This window comes from Poecilia mexicana, unplaced genomic scaffold (assembly GCF_051168715.1).
Source record: "Poecilia mexicana isolate PSO_F unplaced genomic scaffold, ASM5116871v1 scaffold_19, whole genome shotgun sequence".
NCBI classification, from domain to species: Eukaryota; Metazoa; Chordata; class Actinopteri; order Cyprinodontiformes; family Poeciliidae; genus Poecilia; species Poecilia mexicana.
Window position 1 is genome coordinate 15,505,596 of NW_028263388.1, and position 18,769 is coordinate 15,524,364.

General features: G+C 38.9%; 2 protein-coding genes across 2 annotated transcripts; both read left to right on the forward strand.

Moving 5' to 3' along the window:
• Positions 1–685: 685 nt before the first annotated feature.
• Positions 686–6,713, forward strand: LOC106931277 (pre-mRNA splicing regulator USH1G). Its single transcript, XM_015009327.2, has 3 exons — positions 686–849; positions 4,229–4,676; positions 5,849–6,713. Exons 1-3 carry the CDS (start codon positions 686–688, stop codon positions 6,668–6,670), a joined length of 1,434 nt encoding a protein of 477 aa, XP_014864813.2. The 3' UTR covers positions 6,671–6,713.
• A 676-nt stretch (positions 6,714–7,389) lies between these two features.
• fads6 (fatty acid desaturase 6) lies at positions 7,390–17,408 on the forward strand. Its single transcript, XM_015009328.2, has 6 exons — positions 7,390–8,893; positions 11,693–11,859; positions 13,076–13,256; positions 13,425–13,612; positions 15,664–15,843; positions 16,043–17,408. The coding sequence occupies exons 1-6, from the start codon at positions 8,638–8,640 to the stop codon at positions 16,190–16,192; spliced, it is 1,122 nt and encodes a 373-aa protein (XP_014864814.2). The 5' UTR covers positions 7,390–8,637; the 3' UTR covers positions 16,193–17,408.
• Positions 17,409–18,769: the final 1,361 nt, after the last annotated feature.

Consider the following 18,769-nt stretch of genomic DNA (forward strand, 5'->3'; position numbering starts at 1 on the left):
AATATGAATACATGCGACGGGATCAGACTTTCAACTATTTTTAAAAGAATCTCACTGGTCTGGTCAGAACTGAAAAGTCGTGTGCAGCAGGCGGCAACCTGTTTCACCCAAATCATATAATTTGAAAGGTAATTCTACCAAATAATATAAGGAAATTTATGTCAAAGGTAAAGGTCACATCCAAAAATGTGTCATTCCAACATTTATTGTTTAATCTATTTCAATGTCAAACGGTAGGGAAGGGAAGAGTGTTTGTCCTTGTTCCATTTCTTGTTAATGGAACAAGAAAAGATCATTCGAGCAGTCGGGCTGTTTTGGATTTTAATGTTGTTTTGATCATTGTACACCTCAACAACATTTAAACGTTGTGGGGGTTGGAACTAAAAAAAACAATTATGTGAAAACAATGACATTAAAGAGGAATGCTTAAATTTAACTTGTCGGGATTCGAAATCATCTTCAAAACTGAAGGATGCTCCAGGTTTGACTTAAACGTGAAGCGGGGCGCGTCTTTACGTGGAGACAACTCCGCCCATTCCTGACTTACAGCGGGCCGCCGTCTCTAAGCAACCAGCTGCCCAGCAGTGGGCTCTGCAGGCCGCAGCGTCCCGGAGCGAACCGAGAAGTCAGCTCTTCAAAGGGACTAAAGGTTATGGACTGGAGCTCAAATTGAGCCAAGGCCGCCATGAATGACCGGTACCACCGGGCGGCCCGGGACGGCTACCTGGACATTCTGAAGGAAGCCACTCGTAAGGAGCTGAACGCCCCGGACGAAGATGGGATGACGCCGACCTTATGGGCCGCTTACCACGGCAACCTGGAGGCTCTACGGCTCATCGTTGGCAGAGGGTGAGTCCATAAAAAATGTTTATTGTTTGTTTTTAAATAAATTTGTTATAGAGTTTGAAACGTGAACTAAGAACTATATTTAAAAAAGGTAATTTAACCAAATCAAAGTCTAGTTTAAAATAGAATTATTATTATTATTATTGTTGTTATAGAAAAAAACTAATCTAATCATAAGAAATAAAATATTGAGAATAAATGTTACTTCCTTCCTTAGCAGTTTAATCAGTGGAAGGACATATAGAGGGGTTTACAGCCCCATTACATAAAAAGGTCAGGTTAAACAAGTGAATGCACACTGTGACAGCTTCATGTTCAGTTATGATCAATTTTAGAACAGACCAGCCTGGTCAGCAGGCTAGCACTCTAAATCTTATCCAGAAGCCATCAGTAATAATTTCACTCAACTAGATTAAAAATGATCTAAGAGAGAAAATCCATTATGTTTGCCTGAATGTCTATGTTGAGATGCAGGAAAGGTTTTAAGATCAACATCTGCTGAGGTTTTCAAGCTACAATCAAAGCAGGATGCTGATCAAAGTGGCTCCTTGTTATCTGTTGAAGCAGAATGAAACAGTCTGGGTGCCCTTTATCGTGCAGCTGACTACAGGTTTATAGGGCATGCGGTGATACAGAGGACAGTCGACTCTTGGAAAGGTCACAGATATTGATTGATAGAAACAGACCAGGAGAAAGACATACACAGATTGTTGCAATGAATGTGTCAATAACACAGGAATTCCTGGAAGACTTGTATAATTGCTTTTTTCCTTCTTTTTTTGCTAACATTTCAGTATAGCAAAGAATCTTCTTTATTTTTATTCTACAGTGAGAATGTCTATTCAGTCATGTCTCCAAATTTTCATTTATTTGTTTTTGCCCAATACAATCGTCTTTAAGCCAAGAAGCAACATATTTACAAAGAATGTAGACACATATGCATTAAAAGAGAAACAATTAGAATTTATTGATGAAAAACTTTAACACCGCTAAATGTGTGTTAAAAAAATATGGAAAAATATTTCTATGCCGTTAACTTTTCCACCTTTTGTCTCCTTGCAATTAAATCTCAGTGTTTACTTTATGTTACCGGGATTTTATATTATAGACCTGCGTACCCGGAGAGAACCCACGCATTCACACGGAGAACATGCAAACTCCAAGAAAGACCCCGGGCTGGGAAACCGTCTTGCTACAAGGCAACAGTGCTACCAACTGCGACACTGTGCCGCCGTTCAGCTTCATCCCTTGTATTTTAATTTACATTTACAAAGCAGCATGTGCACACTGAAAGTTATATAATTCAAAAGGGGAAGTGTCATATTGTTTATGTCTTCAAACTTGTAGCTCATGATGATTGTATACATGTCTTAAGACAAAATATGTATCAGTCACCGCAGTGATTTGATCATTTGGATTACCAGAAAGGTGACTTAAATTAACATAAAGAATCTAATGATTTGCTGTCTTAAACAATCTTTTTTAAGTCCAAAGCACCATAATTAACAATATTAATTGTTAATGACCCCGGTGCTTTCTATGACTGACCACACCAGCAGGGAAAAGCTATATTTTGAAAATGCTGGAGCCCTGAGCTACATTTAGCTTAGCTACCATTACCTTTAAGAAAAGGGACATTTCAGGATGCTTTTAGGGTAATTTTATCTAGCTTAGTGTCTAGAAATAAAGGAAAAATACCCCTTTAAAAAGCAGATAGTACTAAGGCCTGCTCCGTTTTAACAATTCTAAGTATTAATAATGCAGAAGCAGCACAATAATTCAGATTATGTAATGTCCTCCTGATGTTTCCCTCATGATTGACGAAAGAAAGCATATTTATTCTGGTCATGGGCACATAATTTCCTTCCTGAAACAATTCCTCTTCCTGCTGCTCGAACCAAAGTGGGTTAATGCAGTGCACTGATGAATCAATAGTTATACTACCTCCTGTAATTAGTCTATCGAGTCTGAAGGTCCAACAGTGATTTAATTTTATAACACAATCTTTGAATATCAAAATACATTTTGTAGTGGTACATAAAAATTAAGCACAATGGTACAGCAACATATTTTCTTACCTTAAAAAAGCTGTTTGCCAACAGCAAATCAATCATCTTCTGTTTACAATTATAGACGGTCGCACTCCACTGTAACATACGTTATATTCACACTCTGTATATGGCACTGGTGTTTAAGTTTTAGAGGTTAAATCATTTTAATTGCATTTGATTACACTTAGAATAATAACAAGCAAACACCTAAACTATTCTATTGCATTTCATGTCCCATACTTTTCTTGGGATTAAAGGATAACTGAGTGCCAAAAACAACTTGAGTTGCATTTAATGATTTTAAATGACTTACGAATAAAGTCTCACAGTCAGAGCTTCCTCAGAACAATTGCTCTTGACAGCAGCAGAAAACAGATTTGTTTTTTTGTTGTTTATCTCTGCTTTATCGCCTCTAAACTGGAGCTACATGTGATCAGATTACTGCCTGAGTTACGTAGGTGTGATTCCTGTTGCATGTTACTACAGTGATACATTTCCCATCGCTGCAACTGGATCTGCGTTACAGCTTTTAAACCAACAGCAGAACGAAGAACTTTAAAACGGTCCATCAGGGTCACAAGCTGAAAATAAAGCCAGAGGAGATGCTGATGAGGCTGGTGGAACCTGTTGTGGTGACTGCGTGTTCGTGGGTGTGTGCGAAAAAAAGACTTTGGGTGTGTGGGATGAATAATGCAATGTCACCTCTGTCATGTTTAACCTGCAGAGCTTCAATTATTGATCATGGACTGGCCGTGTAAGAGGAGGGAAAAAAAGAAAGAAAGTTTGTCGCTGCTGCAGCTGAATGCTCCTGTTTATGTTCTTGATAACGATACAGTAACACCTGGGGGAATAAACTGCATATTGGGGCTTATTCTTATAATTCATTAATATCAGGAGGAAGGAGGAAAAAAAACTGGATTTTCATGAAAATCAGTTTACCCGACTGTAATTACTTTAAAATTAGAATTTACTTTGTGTGATGATAAAGGCTGTTTCTATTCTATTCTATTCTATTCTATTCTATTCTATTCTATTCTATTCTATTCTATTCTATTCTATTCTAACTTTAAAATGAAGTTAATCAAAGAACAAGGGTTAGTTTATTTTAGCCACTTCTGATCCTCTTAAAGATCATCTGTAGATATCTAATTAATTTGAAGAAAACAATCTTCCCCTAGCTGACTAACTTAACTCACACTCACAGTTAAAGTAGATTCTTGCCTTTTCTACAAGAAATCTCCCAGTGTCTACAGCTGAAAAGAAAACCTTTAAAATTAGCATTAGAATCAGTTCAATAAATTTAATTAGACATCTCCTCTCCTGTGTCTTAGAGGTGATCCAGACAAATGTGACATCTGGGGGAACACGCCACTCCACCTGGCAGCTGCCAACGGCCACCTCAGTTCGCTCTCCTTCCTGGTAGCTTTCGGTGCCAACCTTTGGTGTCTGGACAATGACTATCACACACCTCTGGACATGGCAGCCTCCAAGGGCCACATGGATTGTGTGCGATATCTGGACTCCACCGCCTCCAAGCAGATCACCCTCAACCCGAAGCTGGTCAGTAAGCTGAAAGACCGAGCATTTCGGGCTGCGGAGCGTCGCATCAAAGACTGCGAGAAGCTCCAAATGAGGCACCGGGAGCGCATGGAGAGGAAGTTCATGAAGGAGTCAGTGGCTCTGGACAACCTGGATGCTATTAGCTTCTCCAGCTACACCAGCAGCAGCACGCTAAGCCGCAAGTTCAACACAGTCACCTCCAACATGCCATATTCACAGGTGGTTATGAGTCAGATGTAAATAAGCATAATATTATATGTCTACTATATGCTAATAATGGTTTTTATGAGAAAAAATTAGATTATAACCAATTTTTTTTTACTATGTACTTATTGTTAAGAACTTGATGACGTGAAGAACTTGATGAAGACGTAGCCCACACACCCAAGGTTTTGTTTGAGCAATGGAAACTGGTTGTTTTTGACTGGTTAGCTTCATCTTTAACATTTCTCCTCTAAACTCTCCTGGTAAGGTCAATTGTTGATTAAATAGTTAATGAAGTGCTAATATTGTTTTGAACTGGAGGGGTAAGGAAAAGGGGCAGAAAGCTTACCCTCATTCAGAGAAAGGAGGCTCTGAATGATTGTCAGATATCGATCCTCGATCAAAAACAGCAGTGTAAGTTTTGCTCTGGTCATTGAACAGAGGAACAGATCCTTACCCTTGTAGAGTTGATGTGGAAATTATTGTTGTATGGTTTTCCAGGCTGTGTTTGGTACTTGGTGTGGTGTTCAACAGTAATATAGTGAGAGGATGGTAAAATGAAATGAGGCCTTGTATGTAGTAATCTATGCCCTGCTCTGTTTTGCTCTTGTGTGGACTCAGCTTTACAGACACAGTAAGGAGCTCCATCAAAAGAAGCAAGCTTATAGTAGAATGGCTACTCCTCTGCATCAAAGGTGTTTAGATATGGTCAGGATGTGAACTGGATATCTCGTATCGGAGGTTTTCTGAGCACAACTTGGAGCAGGCTAAAAACTCACTGGGGAGATTTTTTTTTAGAAAGAATGTGAGGAATCTTGCCCTTGGATAAGCAGAAGACATGAAATGGATAGATGATATCTCATGATGGCAGAATGGATCAGAAGACAGATGGGTTGGGTCCTCATCTGGTCTATTGTGGTAGTAAATAACCTGAGCATAAACAAAAGCTTCTGCCAACTAATGGCCAGACATACTTTCTATATTCTTCCATTGTGAGATTGAAGTGTAAAAATAAACATCAGAGGTTGTGAAGGGGAGTCTTTGAGGTCTTTGTCAAAAGTGTTTTCTATTGATAGACTTTTTATTGAAGTCTTTCAAAACAGAAGTTATTTTGAAAAAATGTGCCTATGTTTGCTTTTGTTTTAAGACCTTAAATTTTGTTTTAAGCAAGCTGGTTTTATTTCCAGGCTACGCTGCATTCAACAGCCAAGGGCAAGGCCAAGATTCAGAAGAAACTGGAAAAGAAGAAGCAGGTTGATGGAACGTTCAAAATCTACGAAGATGGGAGAAAGAGTATCCGCTCGCTCACTGGCCTGCAGCTTGGTAGCGACGTCATGTTCCTCAAACAAGGCACCTACGCCAACCCCAAAGAGCGGGCCCGTCTCAACATCCGGGACATGTTCCCCCGGGAAAATGATGACGATGCTGAAACAGTTTCTCGTGCCATGAGTGACCCAGGCCTCTATGAAGCTGCCTATTCAGAAATAAGCGCAGACTCTGGGCGGGACTCCCTTTTCACACGTCCTGGGCTTGGCACCATGGTGTTTAGAAGGAACTATATGACAGGTGGCATGTTTGGGATTGGAGGACGAGATGAAGGAAGCGTTGTTGGAAGTGAACCTGTTGGTCGAGCACCTAACGTCCGTCTGCGTGGACACCTGCCTCAGCGCTCTCCTAGCTTTGATGAAGACAGTATCGGCAGCGCTTTTAGCCTACAGGAGAGGAACCTGCAAGAATTACCCTGGGAAGAGGTTGACATCGGGTTGGATGAGGACATGGAGCCAGAGAATAACCCTCTGGAAACTTTTCTTGCCTCTCAGGGCCTGAGTGAATTCTTGCCAATCCTTAGTCGGGAGAAGATTGACTTGGAGGCACTGTTGCTATGTTCAGATCAGGATCTCAGTAGCATTCATATCCCATTAGGCCCCAGAAAAAAGATGCTAGATGCCTGCAAAAGGCGTCTCAATGTTCTCGAAGAACCAGAAGCTATTGAGGACTCTGCGCTTTGAGATTTTATCTGTTTTATAGTGGGAGTATCACCTTACATCTTCATTCCCAGCAGATAGATTCATGACAGACTTTGGCTCATATTGCATATTATCATGGGGCAAAACCGAACATGTATTGTCTTTGATAATTTTAATCACTAATCAGCAGGACATTGTACTTTTTGGTTCCAACTCAAAATCATCAAAGGTGAAGCATGTCAACAAACTATGGCCCTTTAACAGTTCAATCACTGGTGTGGGTTTATCTCCAAAAAATATCATTGCCACCATCTTGTGGCTACCATGTGTAACTGCACTCAATTTCATGCTGTAGGTTCTCCTACCTATGAGATGTCAAGAACATAGTTTATTTGTATTTTGTGACATGCTATTATATATACATTTACATAAATCTAAATCTGTCTCCATATTATGAGTCTACACACACAAATATTAACAAATTACATAAAACTAATTACAAATGTTACAATAAGATACAGGTTTTGGTTTTAACATTTTTCCACAAACAGGTAAGTTTCTATTGATTCACCTCCAATAAATTCTGCTTTATTGTTACTGTACATCTCTGTTGCTCCATTTAAGAAAAATCAAAATACAACTATTGTACATTAAGACAAAAATATTTCTGTTTGGCACATGTACATTAATGACAGTACTGTATGTTTGTGATAGATACTAATCTGAGACTGCTGCAGACATGGTGGTAACAGTAAGACGATGTGGCGTCAGGGCAAAGTTACGTGAGTTTGCGTAAGATAAAGCTGCAGTTTCAGGTTGCTGCATGTCGCATCACCTTTCAGCTCTGGATGTATCCCCACCAGAGGGCATGACCCGGCATGTATGGTCATTTTTATTTTTTTGTAATAACTGCCTGAAATTGTTCATACAAACATTATATCTTTTAATAAAATAAAGTAAAAGAGTTCATTGGAAGCTTGTTGTACTTATAAATTGGCATGAATGCATTAAGGCTGTCAAAATTCAATTTATGTTAGATTTATGTAATTGGTTCTCAGTACACACCTCCTCTCTTTGGGGTACAATTTTCTGTATTTTTAACTTTTCTTTGGAAGCCATTTTCCACTCTTTTCTCTTTTTTATTTACCTCCATTAGCATTTATCTGCAAGCTGTTCTGATATTTATGTTTTTTTTTCCCTCCCTCTTCTTTGTTGCATTTAGCTATTTTGTCATTTTAGGTATTGTTTTTATGATTTTTTGGCATCTCTTTCCCTTTCCTTGGACCTTTTACAAGAAAGTGTTACAGTCTTACAAGAAAGTGTTTAGTGTTACAGTTTTGTAACACTTCTCCAACATTTTTGTATTGTTGTTGAACCCAGCCTGAAAAATACAATTCAATTTAGAAAAATACAAGGACAATTCTAATTTCCACCTATTTTTTCCCCCTTTCCAAGTCAGGTCCTATTTATCCAATCATCCTGATTTCAGAGGGATGCAGATTAATGTGAATGAACTTCTAAAAGAAAAAGCTATCTGCCTACTTTGAAAAAAACAGAAGTGGACGCTGTTACTCAGCCTTCGTCTTTCCCAGAATGTTTGCCAAGGTTACAGCAGCAGAGGGGAGGGGGAAGAGGAGAGCACACAAAGGCAGAGGAACAACGGAGGGGAGAGCGTCATGCAGAATGCATGAGACACCAGAGAGGGGGAACTGAAGCAGATGCATTTTTTTTCTGCAGGATTTCTGAAGCCATCCTGTTAAATCTTCAGCCAGTGCCTCATTAGATTCAAAGTCAAGGCGAGGAGGAGGAATGACATAAAAAAAAAGAAGTGGGACGGGAGGATCCAGAACGGCTACAGGAAGGGGGTCGGGCTTCTCTGACAATGATCCTCACCAACAGGGAGTTTGTCAGTGTTGACTTTCCTCAGTGGACTTTGCGTTCAGTGCTGCAGCGTTTTTCCCCGGCTGCTCTCAGGGGGAGACTGTGACTGTCCTGAGCCGGTCCTCAGCATGCAGAGCGTACAGGACGAGTGCCGAGAAATTCCAGAAATCCAGAATGACCGAGGATGGGGTGGTGCGCTAAAAATGAGAAGCGGAGCGCTTTCGGAGGTGACAAACGGAGGAGGAGAAGAGGATGTGGGGAAAGAGTCTCTGATGATGGAGCTGACCAGGCTGGTGCAGAAGGTGATGAAAGAGAGCAGCTGGTGGGAGAAGAGGGGAGTGGACTGCAGCATCCTGACTGCAGCATTCCTGAGCCTGGTACCTGGTAAGGAATAACTCGACACATCTGTAAACATAAGAAGATAGCGATCTGAGGTATTGAGACATTTCAAACTGACTAAAATGACTCATTGTGTTCAAAATGTTGATAAATGACATAACCTTTAATATGTTTCATTACAATTGTATGGTCAACACAAATTTCAGTATAAATCCAGCTGATCTGGTAAGCCAACAGAGGGGTTGTTGGAGAACATTTAGGAATAAACAGAAGTAGTATGATCAAGGTACACAGCAAACAGGTGACTCTGGAGGATCAACTGTGATCCACAGTTCATGCTGTGAAGAAGCTGGTGGGAGTTAAATGGATGATGGTCGGAGTTAAATATAGGGCAATCATGGGGGAAAAGCTGTAGCAGCAAATGTTAAAACGGCTTAGTAAAAGTCCAGTCCTCCATCCAAGCTGACTTACCTTGATCTGTTTTTGCCATGAAATGTGTAAGGCTGTTAGAGACCCTGCTTTTTTTGTAAATTGCCTTAAGATGAAGTGTTGCAATTTGACACTAACTACATAAACTGAAGTGAATTAGATTTTCTCATTTGTAAAATAATTTGTAAACTGTGCATCATTCCACTTTTATCTGAAACAGTGGGTTCTGAGGTCTGAAACCAAGCTGATTAGCGGAGGTTTATAGATTTAGAAATTGTAGGGGCCAGAGACATTAATGAAGTTTAACAATCCCATGTGACTGTGTGTATGTATGATCAAGAGCACACACTGCAGTCTGGATTTTAGGTCAAACAAAATAAAAAAACAAACCATTACTATTCTTTCTACTTCAGGCACATAATGAGCTGCTGAATCTTCCTACATAATGGAGAAGTGTAAATTTACATGTAGATTACATCGCTTCACATCTACATGTGAAGCGATGTAAGGAATGTTGTACCTGATGAAAAGGTGTCGGATGCGAGCAGCCCTGCTGTCTCTGGTGACGAATAAGGTTTCATTTTACCAGTTGAGCTGCCTGCTAATTTATCTCAAGCTGGAGATGCTCCTAACTGTCCACCACTTCTTTAGATTTTGTTACTAAGTAAGGTAAAAAAAAAAAAAATATATATATATCCTTAAACGGAAACTTGATTATTTGCTCTGCAGGTTTTCTAGAGGTTTTTTAAAACTTTCATTTAGACTTTAGCAGATTTTTTCCCCCATTTTGTTTCTGGTTTCTGTAGTTATTAGTCAACAAAATGAGGGTACAGGGCAAGTGGAGAACAAAAGGGGAAGATTGAGAGCTTAAAAAAGCTAGCTGGAGAAGATTAACAGAATCTGACAGCAAAGACCAACTGGAGGACCTTAGTGATTGATCATCTTACAGTTGATTTTCTGCTTTGTGTTCTTATCTATTATTTGAGGATCATCTTGTTGGAACTTTTTTCTACCTATGGAACAATATCATCTCTGGACTGAATGATGTTGTATCTGCAGCAATTTCACTGCACTGTCCTGCTTTGACACAGCAACACCAACTCTTGGCTCCATTTCTGATCAGTGCTCTCCTTGTTTGGCCTTTAAGTTTAGGTGGGCAGCCTTGTCTTGGTAGGTACCTGTACTCTTTCCATTTCCGGATGATGGATTGAGCCGTGTTCAGTGAGATGTTCAAAACTTGGTAAATCTTTTTATAACCTAAGGCTGCTTTAAACTTTCCCACAACTTTATTCCTGACCTGTCTGCGGCGTTCCTTGGATTTTATGATGCTGTTTGCTCCCTAATATTCTCTTAACCAACCTCTCAAGCTGTCACAGAGCAGCTGTATTTGTACAGAGATTAGATTACACACAGACAAACTCTATTTAGCAGTCATCAGGCAACTTCTGAGGGCAATTGGTTGCACTGGGAGAAACTAAGAAGTACACACTGCACTTTTCTGTTTTTAATTTGTAAAACAAATGTTTTGAATCATGTATATATTTTTGTCTACTTTTCAGTTGTATACCACTTTGTATTTTGGTCTTTCACATTAAGTTCCAATAAAATATATTTATGTTTGTGATTGTAATATGACAAAATATGGAAAAGTTCAAAGGATGTGAGTACTTTTGGAAACCACTACATGTTAATTTATGAAGCTACAGCCAACGTATTTTAATCTTAAAGTCTAATCAGTCAGGACCGATTTCTATAACCAACTTTTGTTAGTTGAGTTTGTTAGTTTTTAGACATTTGTTTCTTTACAGCTCTCCCACAGCGTTTGAGTCAGCTCTGTACTTTGACTGGACTCTTGAAGCACCTGGCTTCATTTATTTTTCAGCCATTCTGTTGCCGATTTCCTGCGGTGTTTGGGATCATTGTCCTGTTGATGGCCCAGTTTGGGCCAGGTCTCAGCTTGGTTCATTCAGATGCATATTTGCAAACCTAAACCATGCTGCCATGTTCTCTTAGGAGAGAAGAGGCTTTCTCCTTCAGTCCTTGTGAACAAGCCACACTTGTTCAGGCTTTTTCTAATCATCCTATCACAAACTTTAACATTTGACATTCTAACTGAGGCCTCTGGTGTCCGACGTTGAGCTCTTAGGCTTGTGAGAAAACCATCAGAACAAAGACTAAGACTGACCATCATTGTGTTTTCTTTCTTCCTTCTTTTTTTAGGTATTTAGTCTATCCATCAGAAGCTGTTTCAGCCTTTTAGTACATAACTTGTAAAACTAATGTGGTACAGCAGGGATAAAAAAAAAAAATTAAAATCCAGTTTAAAGCAATGTTAAGAAACAGGGAGTCGAGAGTTTTAAGTTAATGCAAAAACAATTCTATAGACACATTTATCTCCTGTTGTCTGTCTTCCAGCCTTCCTGTTGCTAGGCTCTTCTCAGCTGCTGTGGTTTTCCTTGGGGATGCTATTGATGGGCTTGGCTCATGCTATCATTACCGTCAAAGGGACACATCTGGCCAGTCACGGAGCGCTCTGTGAGTCGCACACCTGGGCAAAGTTCTGGGCCATCTTCTTCATCGAGGTATGCAGGAAAAAAAAAATCTGCTGCCATGTGAAAATTTAAAACAAAAATAACTTTTAGAGCTGGATAGTCTTATTCTCACTTCTTTGGCAAAGCTAAAGAAGTGAGAGTAAAATATATCAACTATAAGTTAATATTTTATGTGAAGGGCTTTATTTATGTTTTTCTTTGTCTATGGCTTTTCACACAATCATGTTCTTCCCGACAGAGACATATGTTTCCATAAAACATTCTCAAAGCCCCACCAGCTCCTGATTGGTCAGTTCCAGAAATCTGAAAAGCTTTCCATCTGAAATTTAGCATTTAAAAATTGCTTTAAAAAGCTTTCTGATCATTTTCCACATTTAAACCACAAACTGGAATATCAGTAACTGTCTGCGATAGTTTAAACATTACCAAAGTTAATATCCAGCTATTACCCAATGACGTCAATATTTTGGAGTGACCATCACAAATCCCTAAAACATGTGTGGACAACATGCCCTGCAAACTTGACCAATTTCACACCAGTTCTTTTAGGATGAATGGACCAAAGCGCTGTCAAACTACTAGGAGAACCTCGTAGAAAAATAGTTAAAACCTTTGACAAAAAAGTGATACAAAAAGGCAATTTGTTAAACTCTATGGAAATGGGAAAACATCTGATTTTGTAAAAAACCTTAAAACAAACACTATATTATCCTGGCATTTAGAAACTATAATTAATTTTAATTATTCTAACTGAACATGCAGTGCATGTAAATATCTAGTTTCAGTGTTGTAAGAGGTAATTGGACTGAACTTGCATCACACTATCCATGCACTCCATTGACCATAACAAAAACATGGCAAAACCCTCACAACCACAGAACATTCAAGTTAAGTTCCAGTTGAGATTTAAATGTGTTATCTTTCTGTGCTGCAAAGCAGAACATGGTTTTGCTTAAACCATTCAGTGACCTCAAATAACCCAAGCATCCAGAAACTCAGTTCATTGACCTCGCCTAATTAAACATGGATATGTATTGAATATGCTGATATTTACACAAGCAAAACATTTGTATCATTGCCTTCTCTCTCTTTTAACCTTTGACCAGGAACCTCAAAATGTAAACAAAAAATATAATAGATTCATAGCCAGTATCCAATCTCTACCTAAACACATGTGCATAGACTGAGATATATGTGTATTTTTAATGTCTGTTTTTTATTTTATTCATTTTTTTGGTCTGCTCAGATCTGCAGCTCATTCTCAGCCCAAGCAGGCATACATGGCCACATTAAGATGCACCATGCCCACACCAACATCATTGGACTCGGTGACTCCAGCGTCTGGAAGATTCCCTTTCTGCCTCGCATCATCTACTTGTTCATGGCCCCCCTATCTGTGCCGGTCATCACTCCACTCGTTGCTCTAGGTTAGAAAGTTTTTTAGTTTTTGTTTTCTTTTTTTCACTGTAGGTTCATTTGTAGAGTTTCTAAAATGACTACCAGCATAAAGTTGAGATATTTTTTTTAACTCTTTGGTGTCCTACATCTCTCTCTAATCCGTGTTGATTTAATGTGAGTGATATATTTGTTTTCAGCTCATCTTAAAGGAAATTCTTTAGGCATGGTGGTCCGGACGGTCCTGATGATTGCACTGGGCCTGTATTCACAGTATTGGCTCCTCATAAACGTGTCCGGGTTCAGGTCGATGCCCGGAGCCTTGTTATGCATGCTGGTGTGCAGAGCCATGTTCTCCATTCCGTACATCCATGTCAACATTTTCCAGGTGACAACACAGTGCCTGCATATTTGCATACATGCAAATCTTATGGAGACAAATCATCTTCTTTTAAGAAAGACCGGTTTCAAAACTAACATGCCAGAAAGCATTTTTAAAACAGATAAAAATCCATACAATGCATGAAACTGATTGACTGAAACGACCAAATAAGAGAAGGTGTCAAATATGAGTAATCAATAAAATCGGAAACAACATACACATTTGAAGTGTCCTTTTGAGTTGAGTGACCAGTAAGTTAACCATATTTAATTTTTTCTTTAAAGTAATAAAAGATTACTCAAAAATGAATAAAAATGAACAGTAACATTGGAAACACATCAAAACTACACAAGAGTAATTATATTTTAATCATATTTGAATAAACTAAATTATAATACAATATTTGTCAACAGAGTTAATTGTTTGTTTTGTTTTTTTGTTTTTTTACATGTTCTGTCTACATGTTTATAGACATTTTTGTTTCAAACTATGTCAACTTGTTCTTTTTATTTTTTAGTGCTTGACTTAAGGCCATTTGGAAAAAAATACTCCACTCACAAACCAGCTTCTTTTCATTTCATGCCAAACGTTCACCAGGAGCTTTTTATTGCAGGCTCTGTGGGAAGCTAACAGACACCGGCATTGTGTTGCAGTCAGAGAACTAAAGGGATAACAAGAACAATCCAGGCATGATTTTCCAAGAAAAGATCCAGGTCATTGTACATTGTTCAGAACAAAGGGTGTGAAGGTGGATTAGAGAACGCAGGTTTCAGATGTTTGTTCTAACTCGGAGGTCAGACTGGAGACCCTCTCTCCAGCGTCTCCTTGATCTGTGGATGCTGTTGTTGGCTGGTTTCACCTCACCTCCCACCTCCCGGGGTTCAAAGCTGTTCGGCTGAGGTTGACCTCTGATTTCAGTGGGTTCATCATACTGAGATTGCACTGAATGTATTCTGTAAATCTTATATTTCTCTGTCAATAAGTAAAATCTTAAAACCAGCAACAAAAATACGTTGGAATTCACGGAATTTGTTTGCACGATCTCCACAGCTCCAGGATCAATTTACTCGTCCCTCTTTTGAGTAAATTTAAACAGTGACGCACCTGAAAGGATAAACCACAGTTTCAGATGGAAGTTAAAGAACTACTGGAATTTTCTTTCCCATCTGTGGACCCTGTGGATTAGAGAAATTGCACAATAAATTCAAACTTTGTGCACCCAAGTTGTTTGTTTTATAAACCACAGAAGATGTTTGTAAAATTGTGCCACTCTTTAAAAGTGAAATCCTAAAATTAAGATCAAATTATAGACGTGATGACTGTGTGTCATTTTTCAACTGGGTCTTTACATAATTCACTTTTCCAGTAAGCAGAAGAAAGTCACTCTGAGACATTGACTTTGTGTTCCTTGTAGTTCTGCACAATCAAAAAATGTCTTGTTTAATTGGGGTTCATATCATTAAGTCTGGCACCATTTGTATGTAATTCCAATTCGTTTCAACACTTAGCCTAATTTTTACCTCCTATTTTTAATGAAGTGAAACACCCAAACATTCCATGCATAGTAAAGTTTAACCCTTTCACAGACTTAAGACATGAAGTCCATTCTAAATCACAAACTTTTTACCCAGTGCACAGTTCTGTGCACTTTTACGAGGGTTTTTTTTTTTTTTTTCTGCGGTTTTGGGAGCTCGCTGTCTGATGGGACACCCACCCCTCTAATCCCCCCATGCTCCCACTTCCACGCTGTCTGACCATGACATCTGCAAGGCACATCTTGAGCATTGTGCTAAGACCGCAGAAGGGTCAAAAGCTAAAAATACAAAACCATCTCAAATTGTTCAAAATCAGGAATTTTGTAATCGTTTCAAAAATGTACCTGGTAACATGTACTGATTCAGGGGTAAAAATAAGAATATAATTTTAAGCAAACGCCTAACTAGGACAGTCATCAGGTCAAAACACCTGCTCCATTGATCAGATGCAGCTCAAAATACAAAGCGGTTGTATCAGATTAACCTGAAAAGTAATTTTAAAAAAAACATGTCTTGTTGCAGCACATTGGTCTACCAATGTTCTCTCCAACAAAACGGCCGAAGAGGATTTACCAGATGACCCACGGAGTTCTGAACCTGCCCCGCAACCCTATGCTGGACTGGACGTTTGGACACTCTCTGATCAGCTGCCATGTAGAACACCACCTCTTCCCCTTCCTGTCAGACAACATGTGTTTAAAGGTGGAGTTACCATTACTGCCTCATGACATTTTTTTCCCCCTCACCATTTCTACTGTTTGGGATCATTGTCCTGTTAATGATCCAATGTGGGGCAAGCTTCGGCTGTCTCACAGATGGCCTCACATACGACTGTAGAAACGTTAGGAGTGTTATGGTCCTGTGATTATGCATAACCGCTGTCTTGCTTCATTCTGTTCAGGTGAAGCCTGTTGTGTCCAAGTACCTGATTGAAAAGAAGCTTCCCTACCAGGAGGACACCTACCTGTCCCGTCTTCACCTGTTCTTTACCAAGTACCAGGAGTTGATGGTGTTCGCTCCACCCATCACAGAGCTGGTGGGAGTGCAATGACTGGGGGAGGATGATGTCATCTTTACTTAGGACTTATGACATGTTTCAGCTTATACTGTGCTGATTAAAACTGCTTTGAAACACAAGAAAGGCATTAAAAAAATATGTACTGTCGATAGCTTAAATTATAAGAGGTTTTTAAAACACAGACTTTAAGAGTTACAGTTTAGCTGTTGATTTAATCAAAGACACCAATATTTAACCCGAGACGTTTTCTCTAATCAGCAGCATTGCTCTGACACTTATGTTTCGACTTGGTTTCTGTCTTATAAAGGTTCTGTCCATCATCATCCTGACTTACCTCAAACATGTACTGTCTACTACCTCAGCTAAGGCTAGAAAGTCACGTTTCCACTTTGACAAAGCTGGTAAAGGTGATGAATCTTTAGTTACTAGGCAATGATGGAAGACTGCTGCATGAAGAGTTGGCATGGTGTAAACAGGATAGGTTTCTATGTCCAAAAGCACAAATCTTTTCACAATGTAGGCATCAAATTCTTCTCTTTTCCCTTGTTTAAAGGCATTTACCAGTGCTATAATGGTCAATGTAAAATATTAAAATATTAATTTTGCTCATTTTAAGTAGAAGATAACGAGTTGGGCAAAAAGTGGCCAATGGTGTAATATTATTTTGGAGTCAATAATGTAACATTCTGCCCATAGTATAATAAGTTATTATGGTATCGCAGTGAACCATAAGAAAAAAATGTTATGTTATATAATCCAAAACTTTATGACATTATTGGCAAGTTATTTGATTTATTTCACTGAAAAGTCTTATGTCATCGGATAACAGACTCCACCTGTTATCCGATAACAGAAATAGTGGCTACATCTAATTTTTTTTAGCCACCACACATTCTGTTGAAACCAGCTAATCCCATCTCTCGTTATCATTTAAATCTTTAAAGCACAAATCTTCTGTAAAAAAAAAAAAAATCCTGGAATGTGGGATCATGGAACCTTATTTCAGAGGATTAAGCCTTAAACTCAGGCTTTTAACCAGTCATATGCTAAAACTTAAAAGTTTTAATCCCATTCTGCTGATGTCTGACGCGGTGCATCATACTGCCGTGATTTAGTTTCTTTATGTCTGTTATGCTGTGCGGAGTTTGTCTGCGCTCTTTCCATGACTTTCACAAGTTCTTGCTTTGTTCGGTCATCTGTAATTAGGTCTTTTACCTTTGGATTTAAATGTAATAAACAAAAAGCTTCATTTCTGTCTATATCATTGTTCACTTCTTTTCACTTCTCACTGAGTAAAACTTAGTTGAACATGAAAAGCAAAAAAAATGAAATAAGCAAGCTAACTGTTGGAGCAGACCACAGAACATTAAAAAAATGTCTCAGGAAAACCTTAAGCAGCATTACAGGACTTATAGCAGGTTTCAGATGGTTTTGATGTAAAAGCAGATACCTGTGTGTAACATGGTTTGGGAATGTTTTGCTGAAATTGTTTTAAAAAAGTAAAGTGAAGTAGGATGGGATCCCATTAACATGACCATAGACCAAAACATACCAGCAAATCAAGGAGTTGTCTATAAGGAAGTCAAAAGTCTTTCTTATTCTGGGTCTAGTCAAAGCCTGAATCCTGATCTCATTGAGAAGCTGTGAGGTGACTTGAAACTGGCTGACACATTCAAGAAACCCCTCATACATCTCACAGCTGAAAGCAAGCTTTCTTTAGAGCAATACTGACTGGTAGAGGCACGGCTTAAAGCATATTTCACTGAAGTGAGATAAGAGATAAAAATGTGATTAAACATCGCTATATGAATATTTCTTAAGAATGAACCAAACATTTATTGTTCTTGCTGTTACACGTCATCATGTAACTGCGGCTTCTTGCTGTGAGTGTGCCACAGCAAGAAGCTGTGCGTTCCTTTACTCCTATCCAGCACTGAAAGCCTATATGGACTTGTGCCTCTGTGTGAGCTCCTACATGCATACTGCAGTAGCACCCAACAATAGACTGAGTCCAGATCTCAGCTTTTAGGCAGCAGACAAGAAAAAAAGACAAGAGCACAACTTTGGGACATTTTGTCACTTATAGCTTAATTTTCTTTTGCTTATCAAATTAAAAGCTGAAATTATGCAACAGAAGTTGTCAGAGGTCATTTTTGGTGTATCCGTATGGGCTGAACTATATAAATAAACTTTCAGAAAAAAGAAACCCCAACAATAGCTCTGTTTTGTTTCTACCTGCACATGAAAGCTCAGCTACATGTTTTTGTTGTTTAACTAGGAATGTCAGTGAGAAATATTGACCTATGAATGTTGGTGTAAATGTTTTGTTTTGAGTTCATTTATTACCACCTTCAGGTATGAGCTTCATGTTAAAGCCCATGAGTGTTTGAATTTTATATTTTATTACATTCTGGGTTACAAACAAAAAAAAAATTAACTGAAAACAACATTTATAGAATATATACAGAGAGTTGGCCATTCTAATTTAAAAACCGAGCGGATACAGCGTTCATGTTTTTTTTTTTTTTTTTCATCCTTCCAGATGGCTTCCCGCGTCCCCCCCTGCAATGGCACGGCGCCCCCTCCAGGTGGCGCGCCCCACAGTTTGGG

What these genes read in the sequence shown, in the direction of transcription:
- LOC106931277 (XM_015009327.2), top strand. Translation starts at nt 686, where the DNA reads ATGAATGACCGGTACCACCGGGCGGCCCGGGACGGCTACCTGGACATT. An exon ending in CGGCTCATCGTTGGCAGAGG is followed by an intron (nt 850 to 4,228) that starts GTGAGTCCATAA and finishes CCTGTGTCTTAG; the next exon opens with AGGTGATCCAGACAAATGTG. An exon ending in CCAACATGCCATATTCACAG is followed by an intron (nt 4,677 to 5,848) that starts GTGGTTATGAGT and finishes TTTTATTTCCAG; the next exon opens with GCTACGCTGCATTCAACAGC.
- fads6 (XM_015009328.2), top strand. Translation starts at nt 8,638, where the DNA reads ATGCAGAGCGTACAGGACGAGTGCCGAGAAATTCCAGAAATCCAGAAT. An exon ending in ATTCCTGAGCCTGGTACCTG is followed by an intron (nt 8,894 to 11,692) that starts GTAAGGAATAAC and finishes TCTGTCTTCCAG; the next exon opens with CCTTCCTGTTGCTAGGCTCT. An exon ending in GGGCCATCTTCTTCATCGAG is followed by an intron (nt 11,860 to 13,075) that starts GTATGCAGGAAA and finishes TGGTCTGCTCAG; the next exon opens with ATCTGCAGCTCATTCTCAGC.